This window comes from Ascochyta rabiei, chromosome 5, assembly GCF_004011695.2.
Source record: "Ascochyta rabiei chromosome 5, complete sequence".
NCBI classification, from domain to species: Eukaryota; Fungi; Ascomycota; class Dothideomycetes; order Pleosporales; family Didymellaceae; genus Ascochyta; species Ascochyta rabiei.
This window is the reverse complement of record NC_082409.1, coordinates 2,145,573-2,159,174: the sequence shown is the minus strand read 5'-3', so window position 1 is coordinate 2,159,174 and position 13,602 is coordinate 2,145,573. Positions and strand designations below refer to the sequence as shown.

General features: G+C 52.4%; 4 protein-coding genes across 5 annotated transcripts, besides 1 other annotated feature; 2 read left to right on the top strand and 2 right to left on the bottom strand.

The window, feature by feature from the left end:
* Window positions 1-275: 275 nt before the first annotated feature.
* Window positions 276-2,454, bottom strand: EKO05_0003863 (uncharacterized protein; the record flags this gene model as incomplete). The annotated part of the gene is made up of 5 exons (XM_038938274.2): window positions 276-697; window positions 754-910; window positions 956-2,092; window positions 2,155-2,331; window positions 2,383-2,454. The coding sequence occupies 5 exons, from the start codon at window positions 2,452-2,454 to the stop codon at window positions 276-278; spliced, it is 1,965 nt and encodes a 654-aa protein (XP_038800415.2).
* Window positions 2,455-3,675: 1,221 nt separating this feature from the next.
* Window positions 3,676-4,760, top strand: EKO05_0003862 (uncharacterized protein; the record flags this gene model as incomplete). The annotated part of the gene is made up of 2 exons (XM_038938363.1): window positions 3,676-4,333; window positions 4,381-4,760. 2 exons carry the CDS (start codon window positions 3,676-3,678, stop codon window positions 4,758-4,760), a joined length of 1,038 nt encoding a protein of 345 aa, XP_038800416.1.
* An 806-nt stretch (window positions 4,761-5,566) lies between these two features.
* EKO05_0003861 (uncharacterized protein) lies at window positions 5,567-7,294 on the top strand (the record flags this gene model as incomplete). Of its 2 annotated transcripts, XM_059636252.1 has the most annotated exons (2): window positions 5,567-6,736; window positions 6,789-7,294. In XM_059636252.1, 2 exons carry the CDS (start codon window positions 5,567-5,569, stop codon window positions 6,918-6,920), a joined length of 1,302 nt encoding a protein of 433 aa, XP_059492235.1. The 2 variants fall into 2 exon arrangements, with proteins under 2 accessions (XP_059492235.1, XP_038800417.1); XM_038945252.1 differs by having other exon boundaries at window positions 5,567-7,294.
* Window positions 7,295-9,151: 1,857 nt separating this feature from the next.
* Window positions 9,152-9,259: a tandem repeat.
* Window positions 9,260-11,346: 2,087 nt separating this feature from the next.
* On the bottom strand, window positions 11,347-13,527 carry EKO05_0003860 (uncharacterized protein; the record flags this gene model as incomplete). Its single annotated transcript, XM_038938582.1, has 5 exons — window positions 11,347-11,477; window positions 11,528-12,076; window positions 12,125-12,505; window positions 12,555-12,778; window positions 12,827-13,527. 5 exons carry the CDS (start codon window positions 13,525-13,527, stop codon window positions 11,347-11,349), a joined length of 1,986 nt encoding a protein of 661 aa, XP_038800419.1.
* Window positions 13,528-13,602: the final 75 nt, after the last annotated feature.

Here is a 13,602-nt window from a genome sequence, read left to right as displayed (position 1 = left end):
CGAGCTCCGCCTGTCGTCATTCCAGCACGCGACTCAATGACAAGCTCGACCAAGAGACTTGATTACGACAATGCTTACTCTTGCGTAGTGCTGACAATACCTTCCCAAATCTCCTCCCAAGCCGCCATATCTACCACTCGGATATCGCAACACACACCCTCTCCCCTCGTCGCACAACAGTGCGATATTAGCTCCTCGTCCTCCTGACGCTCGACGGCTGGCACACACCTCAGAGCTCAAGAGCGAAGATACGTGTATCCTTCTTTCTACCACTGCTACCAAACCGTCGAACCGTTTTGATGCGCAGGCACGACGACATTCGCCCGCGGCCCCCTCTGATCCTCGTACCCACCCACCTTCCCCAGGTCGCGCATCGACTTCTTCGCCAAGCCGTCGCCCGTCCTGTTTGCAGCCGCGGGCAAGCTGTTCATCGGGAAATCACTCGCCACAGGACTCTGCAGTGGCTCCGGTGGTGCTGCAGCCTGCCACTCGACTTTGATCGCCTTGTCCTTGCTGAGCTTGACGCCGTTGTACCAGAGCTCGAAGGATAGGTCTGCAGGGCCGAGGTTCACTTTCACGACGAAGTTGATGCGGTGGTACTTCTGCCCGCTGTTCCACCAGTGGCGGTTCTTCAGCTTGAACTGGGTGAGGGGGATGCTGGCGAAATCGGAGTCGACTTTGCAGATTGAGCGGCAGGCTGGGGTTTTGTCAGCGTTGGGCGAGTTGGAGCGGGATTGGGGGGGGGATACGTACAGGAATTCATTACGTAGGGTAGCAGGTCGGCGTCTGCTTCGGAGCAGATGATGTCGGTGGGGAATATGCGTGGCGGGTCCGGCATGGTGGAGGTCGCGGGTGGGCATTTGCGGCTGAAGTCTCTCACGATGGGGAAGTCGCTGGATACCGCTTCGCCCTACACCTGTCAGCTCCGTTACCGCGGAAGGAATGGTGTGCAAACCTTCTTGATGAACCAGTCGACGCAATCGATAACATACGGCTTCCTGTCGAGCGGGTCGGTCTCGGTCCGTAAGCCAATGTGCTTTGGGTTATTCGAGTCGTACAATATCTTGCATTTGGTGCCGTAAGAAGCACGGCAACAACGCCATCCCAGCACCGACCGGCCGCTCTTGAGCTTCTGGACACGGTCGGCGACGTTGCCCTTGCAGACTACGAGTTGAGGATCTGGCGCTACGCGAATCTGGATGCTTTGCGCGTTGCTGTGTGAAGAGCTGCCAACAGCATATTTTGACCTCAGACACGACTGTACATAGGGGGAGTTTCCGAGGCCGCCAGAGAGGACGAGGTGGGCGACTTGTTCGTCAGGATGCTTTTGCTGCAGACGGACGAGTTGTTTGTCCATCATGTCGAACAGCTTTGAGATCTGCGTGTCGAAGAAGGCTTTGAGGTGGTCTCTTTGGAAGTGCATGTCACCACCGCTCATGCCACATTCCTGATTTGTATATCCTGGATCCAGTTTGGGGACCCTCACTGCAAACGTTTCCGTGTCTGCCATTGATTCTTCAGAGCCATAATCGCACTTGGCATTCTGGTATTCTTTACTGATTCGCATCTCCCATGCAGCAGCATCCAAATCAGGCAAGCCTGTCGAAATGGTCTGGTCTGCATGCTGCAGTCGCTCAAGTACTGCATTCTCGAAGAGCGTGTCAAGCTGCGCAGCGCCAATGGTCGCGCCGAACACTACGTCCAGCTGCTCGAGGCTCAAAGACCCACCTATGGTATCCTTGACACGGAAAACCGACAGGTCCGTCGTGCCGCCTCCCACGTCACAGACGAAGAGAACCTCGTTCTCTTTGAAGATGCCAGGCATACTTCGCGCCGTGTGTACTGCTGCCGCCTCAGCCTCTGTCAGGCCTATTGTAGCCGTGTGATTGGGATGTGCGCCAAAGCCTGCAGCAGCGATGATTTTTCGAAAACGCTCGACGGTGGGCAAAGGTCTCCAAGTAGTTGGGACTGAAAAGATGTACTCGATTTTTGCGTCTTCCCATCTGCTAGCAAGCTCTCCCTTGAGACGAGTTTCGATCGCCCGGCACAGGAACTGGAAGTAGTCGGTGTACCTGCGATGCCCCCAAGTCAGCTCGTTCGACATGTTGTTAGACGCGAAACGTGCCATTTCTCGACCTCATGTATGCGTGGAACCTTCCAAGGGTCGCTGGCATTCTTCCGCATCTGTTCCAGCAGGTCCTCGTCCAGCATGATCTTGAACCACTCCCGGCTTTCGTGTCCGGCGCCGCTCACTTCCTGCGCTGTATCGGCCAGGAATCCCCAAGATGACGGCGTCGACGAGTTGTGTGGATAGACGAGTAGAGTGGGCACCTACGCGATCAGCCTTGTGGAATTCTAAGCTGATATCAGTTCCTGACTTACTTTATTCTCATTCGCTTGCGTCCGTCCCGGCCATCTTTGAATATGTCTCACGCTGTCTGACCCCGTAGACATGTTGCAATAAGCGACGCCCGTACCTTGATTGCTTCGTCAGTCAACATCCACCGCGTCCACCGTAAACTCACATGTCATTCCAAAGTCAATGGAAATGACCAAATCCGGCCACTCCATATCGAACCCCTTCTGAGCGCTTCGCGAAAACAGAGAATTCAGTGTTTGCGTCTTCGTGCTCACAACCTAATCTTCTGTCTACCAGGACAGCAGAGCGACGGATTCGTGAGAGACTCCCCGAGGCGATTCGACACTGCTGGGGACGCGGCAGGACAAACCCTATCTCCAGCCGAGAAACATTCAGCTCCATGCACGATCCATTGAGCGCCATTCTCGAACGCTCCAGCCACCACTTTGTTCCCCGGTTCTGGTTTTGGGGGCTGAAGCTGCGGTGTAGCCCGCTCCCCGGCTACGCGACCTGTGTAAGGCTAGCACTAACCTATACCGCTCTATTGCAACGCTAGTCTATTGGCTGTACTATGTGAGATTGCAGTGTTTAAATAGCAGAGTGTGTTCTGTATTCTCAATCAGTAGTAGTAGTATCACAGCGGTAAGGAATTTCAGATTTTTTAGTACACACTAAGCCTTGGGTTCCTGTACAGCTATATACCTGAACATTTCCTAATCCCATTAGAGTTTATACTGTGTAGTTAAATATAGAGGCTTCTCTAGTTGGTCTAAGCCAAGTTTTAAGTACTTGTAGTGTTAAACGCTGTCTATCAACTCTAATTGTGTAAGGTTTTACAAGTATGTGTACTTTTCTAGAATTCTGAGTTTACAAGTAAATAGAACATTACTTACTATTTGCTAGGTCTACTAACATATAAACTGTCTATTTCTGATGGATTAGGTCTTTCTCATCTAGGGTGACCGGGGCTTATGGGGTTGATTCTGATCTTTACTGCCTATGTGCTGTTGGTGGGCCGTCGGAGATGACATGCCTGATCAGGGCAACCTTGTATTGAAGTGCTCCGAGCGTCTGGAACGTGATCCTGCAACACATACCCTGGTCTACTGCGGCACGCGGTCGTAAGGTTACCTCGGTTTCAGGCGAGCACGGCTGGGAAAGCTTGAACGAACGCAGATACAAGCGTGTCGGTAGCGCTCAATACGGATACTCGCAACCCTGTGCTGACGAGTTCACCAATGCGTTGACGCCTTGCAAATCAGCAGTTCGTATCTTCCAACCGCTCAACCATTACACTCCTTGTTCCTTTACAAATCATGTCTTCTCTCTCCGCTACGAGCGCTTCATCTGCAATCAGTGCACCCTCAGGCGGACCTACCCCATCAGCTGTAACTCCACCTCCGACTCATAGCAATGGACTTGCAGGTGGTGCCGTGGCTGGTGTTGCCATTGGGACGTTTCTAGCGGGCCTGCTCATTGCAGGAGCTGTCTTTTTCTTCCTGCTGCGCCGTCAGAAAAAGCGACATGCTGTAGCCGCCGCTGCCTACTCGCGACAAGAAGCGCCATACAAGGAGCGTGATGTGGGACCTGAGAAGAGAGCTGCAGTGGTTACTGGGGCTGGGAGCAACATCGACGCCTTGCTTCCACAGCCTGTGGAAGACGACGCGATTACTGGTGATCTCTCCAAGATCCGTGATAACATCAAGAATCACGTCCGAACTTACTATCGCTCTGGGCCCATCTCAGCTACCGACGTCAACGAAGCGGGCATTCGAGACATTGCGACATTGATGAGAATCAACTCGGCAGTTTTGGTCGGCGCACTTTCAACCCCGTCTTCCAGAGACAATGCTCTGCGATCCATCGTTGCGTCAGTCATCCTTGCGAGATGCACCGGTAGAGGAAAATCCAGCCTACTACCCAGCGAGCTAGCTGGTCTTTCCAGCTCCATCCCCACAACTGACGACAAAAACCGTGAGTCAGCCTCATACGCTCACCCTGCACTAACTGACTTCCAAAAGCAGCGCAAACACTCCTTTTCAGCAAATGGAAAACCATCACAGGGGCTCTTCTGCAGCAACAATACGGAAAGCATGGCCAGGACCCTAGCCGCGCCCAGAGCTTCCAGGACACAATCACATCGCTGGACTCGGTTCTGGCGCCTTTTGTAGAAGGCAGCGTGGACGGTGGTCAGCGCCGAAAGAATCTGGACATGATCTTGACGCGCGCCGCTAATTTTGCTTTCTTGCTATTCACCCAGCCTGGCTCCTTTCGCTTCGATTTCGCTGGTGATCAAGGTGGACTGGCCATCTTTCCAGCTCTAGTGCAGACTGTTGGAGATCAAGGCCAGCCCCTCAGTCCTGTGAAGGTTTTGGCCGAGAAGGAAATCGTAGGAGTGTGAAAGCTAGTCGTGTGAGGGCGCAGATACAAGGCTTGTCATTTGTTGTTCATTACCCGTAAGGCTATGCATCGGTAAGATGCGTCTTTGGCGTGATCAGGCCGACGTCGCAGGCTTGACCCTTGTCAAACGTGAACGCTAACGGGTGACGTTGGTAGAGAGTTTCGGGCCGCATATACCACGTTTATGTCAAACTAAACCAATCCTCATAACCAAGCTAGCTAACATCATAACACTAGTAGCAACACTTAGAATCGTATGTACCTATACTTGTCATCAAGAATCTGTTAGATTCTGTAAGTAGATTATCACACAGATAAAAGATTCTAAAGAACACAGGTAAGCTGTTAGTATACTGCTTACTCCTTGTCATAGATATAAATTGAGATCTGAAATAAGCCTAGCATGCGCATTTTCGCGTAACGCTGCATGCACAGACACAGTAACGCCACTTTAGCGTGGACGGAACACACGGCGTTCACGGCGTTCCCGCCTTCAAGCCAGTTCCCGCACGCGGCAATAAGATATTATTGGTCTCGTGTGATTGGACCCGCGTGCTTACATGTGGAGTAATGGATTATGGTGTTGTAGCAAGGTCACATGCAGACATGTCGCTTCGTGCCTCGCGCGGGCCGACCTGAGCCTCGCGGCTCTGCCACGGTAACAGCATGATTTTGGGGTCTACAGGATGCCCGCTAGGTATCCCGTCCGCTTCAGCCTCCCTAGATTGTACCTCAGTGTCAGTGATGACATGCTCCGGATAGCGTCCACTACCGACACACACCCATGACGACCCCGTGCTCACCACTATGGTCGACCCCTTCAGTGCGGGCATGTTCGCCAGTATTGGCAGTGCCTTGAAGTTTGCAGACGTAGCCGTACGCATTGCCGAAGTGGGAAGCGAAAACGCTGTGTTCGTGCGTACCATACAAATCGTGCGCTCGGATCTCGAAGAAGTGGAGCGACTTCTCAGCGCGAAGACTGTGCAACTCAGGCTCGCCGCCACACCGGGGAAGCTGCCCTGGGTCAAAACCGCCATCAATAACACCAGATGCGCACTCAACAACATCGGCAAGTGGGTGGAACGAGCGCGGGTCGAGCAGGAATCTACTGGATCCATTCGATTCGAAACGAGGGTCCGCTGGGTGTTCAACGACCATGAGAAGCTCGTCAACCGCCAGGCGGAACTCTTCACATGCCATCAGCAGCTTTCGAACGTACTCGGCTACCTGGTGCGCCTTGAAGACGTGCCTACCAGTCCTGTGCCATCCGAGTATGGCAGCGCCGCTTGCTTCGACGAGATTCTATCTAGACACCGAAAGACGAGTGGACCAAACGTATCAAAATCCAAGTATGGTACTGGACACGAAGGTGTGTACACAGAGCCACCTAATACGTTTATCTATATTGATAGATTTTTTGGTGAAGGCTTGTCAAAAACAGTTGCGCCCGTCGCCGTATCGAATTCCGGGGCGTTGAATCTATTAGCCGTGGACGTGGCCGCTACATCACACCGACGCATCTCTGAACCTCCTCCGGCTCTCCCGTCCATAGCGTGGCCTCCTGATAGCCCACCGCCTGCCTACGCCCTTGGCGTCTCGGACGGTCGAGCGCAGCTCAATGCTTGCCGAGATTCGCGTCCCCACATCGTCACCAGTCGAAGTACTCCTGTCAGTCAACCTGCCGATCTCAAACCTGTATCGTCCACAGAGAACGACCAGTCCTGGGCTTACAGGTTCGTCTCCAATGACGTGACGGTTCCGGAACTGGCTGGGGATACTGTCTCTTTTAGTGGAACGAATCCAGCAGGGCCGGTAGATCCACATGATTACTGTGCCACCCCAACAGCCGGCACTCCAGCTGCTCTTCCCGGTTTCCAAATACCGTCTGAGAGTCTAGCCGAGATGCTAGGTGACATGTACTTCCGTGCGGAACTGCCCAGTAACGATGGTGTTCCACCACTGGACAATCCTGCACAGGTACGAGTGAGGTCTGAACGAGCCGAGTTGAGTCGCTCACGATATGCTCAAGTGCGCACAAGAACCACGTCAGATATGTCACCGATGTTGCACCGCCGGCCCATTCCAACAAATGCAGTTAGCGATTCCTTCCTTATGGTTCACGAACCGCCACCTTCGCTTGCGACCAACACTGCAAACATGAGGTTGCGCAAAGCAGAGGACGAGAGTGAACTGCACTTCCCTGCCCTCAACTCTGTGGCCACTGAGCAGCCTCCACATACAACGTATCAGCCACAGATATACTGTCAATCTCTCTCGCACAGCACCCCGGAGAACATAAATAGGGCAGTGGCAAATCCGCTCCGGACATGGAAAACCTCTGATCCTCCGCCTCCCCCAACACATAAGCTTTCCAACCACCACACCACCGCTAGCTCCGCCGACTCGACCAGCTCCTGGGACCGGGGTACCCAGCCACAGATGCCCGACGCACTTGACTCGCGGCACCGCGCGGCGGCGACGCGCATGCAGCGGCAGAAGCATATACTGGGCCTGCTAGGCGGTCTCGAGACGTGAGGGAGTGATGCATGGCACTCTCATCACGTTGGCGGAAGATTTGTGTCCTGTTTGTTTTTCCGGCACTGAGGTGAAAGGAATTGGGATGTTGAGTGGTACACAGGTAGAAGTTCGCTCGGTGTCGGACGGATGTATGTGCAAGGTTTGTTTTGCACTGCCGTTTGCTTCATAGTGAATGCGAGGTTCTGAAACAGAGGACAAGGCGCTGCATGAGGTGGGAGTAGTCGTTTGGAAGTACGAGGATAGAGCCAAGGAAGAGAGAGATTGAAGTGAAGAATTGAAATGAAGAACCCAAGGGAAAAGAGGGGTCTAAGAAGGTGCGGGGAAGAATAAAGATAGAAGGCTTATTCGAGACCGAACTGAGTGACGGAGACGACTCATGGCGATAGAGGACCGGAGCGTTTCTTGAAGCCCGTGCTCGCTTGTGCCGGCAGGAACGTTGCGATATGGTCCCAAAGAAATCGATTCTGCGTCGGAAAATAAAATGAGTCTAGGCAATCTGTTCTTGTTCTTAAATCCAAAATAGCTAAATCATCTTGCGATCCTCTCTAGTCATCAACTAACACGCTCTCCACAGACTGACTTGCTCTGTGTGCGTCACAAGAGATCTGTGGGTTAGATGATCGCATACCATCCACACTATCCATGCAAGAGCTCAGAGGACGCGGTCTCGGCCGGCCGTTGCCTGTGAAAGAGACTCCATCACGCCACAACACACCTCGTCGACAACTTTGGAACAAGTCACTGAGAGCGATAGGCGCATGCGGTAGAGGGCCAGGTCAATACTGCGCCTTGATAGACTGGCTGTTCCCTTGATGGCCTGTGGAGACGTTCGGCTGAACTTCTCAGTTGGCTGCATGTTCAAAAGACTTGCTGTTGCTGCCCCTGCTATGTGGCGCAGATTGTTAGTGTCTACGTAGGGATCGTAATAAATATAGTATTGATATAGGTCCTATCTGTTCGTTTCATATGGTTGTACGTAATGTAAAGACTTCTTTGATAGTATGCGTAGTGAGTAGTCCATATGTAGTAGGAAGTCGTAGTTATTTATATATTTCTGTAGGTATAGATATTGATAGACAGCTACCTCTAATCTAGTATGTTTGTCTGTAGTGTTCTTGGTGTATTTATCAAAGGCATAGTGCCTGTCAAGACCTAACTCCGCCTAGTGTAGCCAGGACAACCAAAAGGTATGAGGCTCACTCGGATAGCGACGTAGCAGTTGGCTATAATAGTACCTGCTACCATCCAGACGTCACGAAGAATTAAGGAGAACATACTCACGCCTATCATCGCGGTATTCGATGCGCAGCCCAGCACATGCAAACCCACCACTCCACGACTTCGTATCCGCGTCCGCATCCCACGTACCATTCAGGAGAGGGAAGAGATGGAAATGGAAATCTATGGTACTTGACCTCGCATACGAACCCAGCACAGACAGGCCCAAGTCCACACTGCCACCACAGAGGCATCCATCATCTAGCACGATTCCAGTGAGCCGTCTCGCAGCGCGGTGAGTACCAATTATTCTCATGATAGTCCAATGTATAACAGGCTTTAGTCGCATCAAGAAACCGCCTAAACCGGCACCGCATGTCTCGGCACCATCTGCCAAAAAGCTCCGTGGTAGACATAGCGTCTCAACGCTAGAAGACACACTCGTTACCTTGGCCAAGACCAGGAGGGAGCTGAAACTCGTCTGCTGCTTCATTTTCCTGAAGGATTGCCTTTTGCTACTCGTTTCTATTGGGGGTTATTGGTGGCGCCCGTGAGCGCCTGTGAGTGTGTGAATGTGTGGGTGGGTGAGAGAGGGTAAGTGCGCATCGCCAAGTATGTCTCGTTCGTTCATCGTATGATGAAGAAGAAGAAGAAGAAGAAAAAGAAGAAGAAAAAGAAGAAGAAAAAGAAAAAGAAAAAGAAGAAGAAAAAGAAAAAGAAAAAGAAGAAGAACAAAAAAAAAGAGTAAACCTCCATTTCCCCTTCCACCAGAGGGGAAAAAAACCCAGCTATCTGATGTTGCGATTGGCAGCTGTGCCGGGAAAATTCCGCCCCCCAACAGAGGTGGGAATCAGCCTTTCGGCATATATAGCAGATGGTTCACTCGCGGATGGGCACTGCAGGAGCTTCTCGCTCCGATTGATCGAATTCTTTTCCGCAGAAGACAAGCGACTTGGCGAGAAGGAATCGATGATGCGAGTGATCCAAGAGATGGCAGGCATCAGTACTCGAGCTATCCTAGAAAGTCCGCTATCTGAATCCAGCATCGACGAGCGAATGTCGCGGGCAAAGCAGCGCGAAACGAAGCGCGGAGAGGACGCGGCATATGCTTCGCTAGGCGATTTTGGACATTCATATGCCACTTCTCTATGGAGATAGACAGGGGAACGGCATTCACTCGGCTTCGGAGAGAAATCTAGGACGCTCTGAAGAATGGAAATACATACTCCATCACCAGCGCTCTCTCCACAGCCGCCGAAGCGACGGCGCGGTGATGACGGAGAAACGCAGAGCATCCAACGCAATATTGTCTGCTTAAGTGTCGGTACTTCCAGCATCTAACGAAAGACTGTGAAAATCTAGCCGACTGTCAAGTCTTAGGTGGTGAACTCGGTCACCACGCAAATGACCCTCGTTGCTTTACATGTAGGTTTTTGGAGGCTTCCGTGCGTTTGACCCTTGCTGACTGCCGCAGGCGACGAATAAGGTCACTTTGCCAATGAACTTCGTTGCTATAAAAGTAGGATTCCAGAAGTTTCCCTGCAGCTTATTCGTACTAACAAGTTCAGGCGGTGAGTACGGTCATTACGCCGATGAATCTCATTGTTATAGATGTAAGTAACCCTAGCCTACAGTAACTAAATCTATTAATGATAATGAAATAGCCAAGAGTATTTGACAGGTAGGTTCACTGCATGAGAAAAGAGTAACTTTAAGTTCCTTTCAGTATTCAATAAGTCGATTTAAGCCTACGCCAGTTGACACAAAGAGGGACGTTAGATCGAGTCATGCAAGCGTCTATGTATCTTGATCACAACTAACCCGCTTCTGGCTTTCCTCCTTACAGGGGCTCTTATTTGCCGATTGTTGTCTTACAAGACGGCTAATCGCTACAAATGCGCATCGACTTTAAAAACCCAAGCTCTTCGCTCGGGCCACAATTTTCCTATCCCTGTCTACGATCTACAGAGTTTTGGACGAGGTGCACGAACTTTCAAGTACGATCCGAGACTTGCCGATGTAAAGGGTCACGGTGCGTGTTCGCAGTGAATATGGTATTACAGACTGAAATGGACTCTTTCAGTTCAGACGAACTGTGAAGCTCAGATGAAGGTAAGGGTACGATATCTTTATTCCGAGATTATCTATGCCTCCTGATCGTTGCGGACACTGTTGTGACGAAAAGCAGCAGTGTTTTTCCGGCACGTAGGGTCTAAGGACTGTAAATGCAAAGTAAACAGCAGTTCTAAGATTTTACGAAAAGAAAAAAGGGGCTTAGTCTATATTATTGTAGCAGGAAACACTGACATAGGCTTGCTCTAGCAGAGCCTGCTTGGTCACTTTAACAACGTGCTACAAGTGAATGGACAGATGTTTGGTGGAGTCGAGTATTAATAGTATTGCACTTGTAGCGCTATCTTGCGTCTGACATCTGTAGCTACAAAGTCAGCTCCTCGAAGAGCAGTCCAGACTCGCGCTGCGCACTGGTGTGAGCTGGGCTGCTGTGGGCTGTCAAGAACGCCAGATTTCGTGTGCAAACGCGCCGCCTTGCAAGCACGCCAAGTGCTGTTGCTCCTGGTCAGTCACCCCTTTCAGCGCCTGCACAGCCAGCGGGTTTCGAGTCGGGCGTGATCCCCACCCCGCCTTAACCGTCGCTATGTCATCGAGACTGAAGCTTACAAAGCCCCTTGTCTGATACCAAGAATTTGCAGACCGCAGCCTGTGTTCTTGACGCTTGCTAGACACCGAAACCGTCGTGCTGCTCCAAGTCATGGGTGTATGTTGGGATTGTGTGGCAAAGTAGGATCAGTCACGGGAGGGTTGACAGCATCCTACTGCAGAAAATCCTTCCTGACATTGATGAAAGCGCCGGGACCGCCATCGTCGGCAAGCACATCGACTAGCGCTTCGGTCTGTTGAACAAGGCGTTCGAGAGCTGCAGAGCTGGATTTGCCAAGGCTGACTATAGGCATGTCAGTACACCACGTATAGGTAGGGATTTGGATATCATACCCAGTATGGCGCTGTTCAATTCCTCGGCTATCGGCACCCGTCCGTCGATCTCCAGCAGCGGCGCCAGGGTGCTCTCCTTTGCATTTTCATACGCTATCAGAGCGAATGTATCTTTGAGGGCTTGTTTGACTTCTCTGCGTGGGTCATTTGCGAACTCCGCACCCAGCTCCTGGCCGTATGCAATTGTGTTGGAGGTCAATTGCTGTAGCTTGGCTTGCTTGTCTTCGAGATCGTCTTCGTTATCAACGTCGTCTAGGCTGGGCGTAGGGTTGTTGACGCCGAACTGCTCATCGAGCTCCATTTGAAAATCGTATTCGTCTGTGGCGGTGGAATTGCGTACGTTGGTATTGGAAGAGCTGAAGGGTTTCACGGAATCCACATTTTGGCACTGTGTGCTGAGCTCATTGCAGTCTCTTATCATCTCGATGAACTTTCGGCAGCGTAATTTGAAGTAAATGTTCTCGTTGTCGCGGAGGACTGAAGGGTAATATGCGGTGGTGTGTTTGAGTGCTTTGTCCATGTCGCCTTCGAGGATAGCTGCACGAATCTCTATACTCTGATTAGCCCACTCCGAAACCATCCTTGGGTGGCACTCACTCTGTCTGTTCAGTGCGTCCATATCCTCGGCAGCCTCTGGGTATGGTATTGTCGCATCGTCATCGTTAGCAAGCGCTCTCGCCTCGTCCACAATCTCCTCGACAAATGCTTGCGCAGTCTCAACATAGCCGTCGTGTGCCAAGTACTGACTGATCAGCCGATGAATGAACTGGGTTTCGTCTGGGTCAGATGTATCGCTGGGTGTGAAGGTGGTCCGGTGAATTTCTTCCTGTATGGCAGTCTTCTCGTCCAGCACCATCTTGTCAATGTCGAATGCGAAGGGTTCGTGACCGAAGTTTGCACGGAGAGTCTCTCCAGGTTTCTTCATGCCGATCGTTGGGTAGTATGACATATTAGGGGTAAGATCCCGGAAAGCGGTACCTGACGTGGTCAGCAAAACGCGGAGCTGAAGATTGGGCGCTGTCCATACCCAGCATGTGACCATTCTTGGTAAAGAAGGCAGTGTTGGTACGGAAGTTGATACCACACCCGATGACATCCAGTGTGCCAAACTTGGGACCGTAGTTCTTCCCTGACGTTGTGTTGTTGAAAATCTGGCCGTCGTCACCGTGATATGCAAATGAACCTGGCTCCCAGCCTGGTATTCTGCTCAAGGCGACTTTGGGGCCCGAGAAGCCAACACCGATCATTCTTCTGCCAGGACCGTCAGTGCATGTCAAAGAGGTTGCAGGGCTGCCATACCCGTCTTTGCCCTTGGAGACAACCGTCACCTCGTAGTAGTAGATACCGCATTGTCGTGGCATGGGGCAGTCGGCGCGCACCGACGCCGCCTCCTCGTGCGTCTTTTGCGACCCAGAGAACTTGGCCTGTCTGCCTTGGTCCTCGATGTCTAGCTGCGCAAACTTGTCGTTGTCGTTCCACCTGGTCGGCCAGGGCGAGACGGGCTCATCGACGAAGACAGGCGCTCGCTCGATGACCTCGTGTGTCAGACCGCGGTGCGAACCGGTCATCTTGTGCAGGTTTACGCTGCTCGAGCTGGTCGATAGCGACCCAACATTGGACGAGTGTGTTGGCCTGTGCTCGCGCTGGGCGGCCAGCCTCGCCTTGTGTGCTTCCTGCAGCTTTTCGGCGTGCTTGGAGCCGCGCAGGTACGACGGCACGAAGAAGGGCGGTGCGTCCTGGGCTCCTCCAGCCAAGCCCTGCGCAGGCCCACTCTGGCTAGCGTACGACGGCAGAGCGCCGCCTCTTCCCCAGCTGGTGGACATGCTGTTGTGGTGGCCGTCGGGGTCCATGGAGCGCGAGTGGCGGTGTTGAGTTGTCGCGTGGGGGGTGGGGCTGTTGTTGCTGAGGTGTGAAATGGCCCCAGACCGGGTGGGCGCGGGGTTTGCGGGGCTGTTGCCTGTGCTGCCGGCCAGGGCGGCTGCGTAGCTGCTTCTCCGCATCGTGCCGTGGGCGTATCGCGGATGTGTCGTGGACGTGTCGTCAGGTGCCTTGTAGGACAGGCGAGCCGTGTGGCT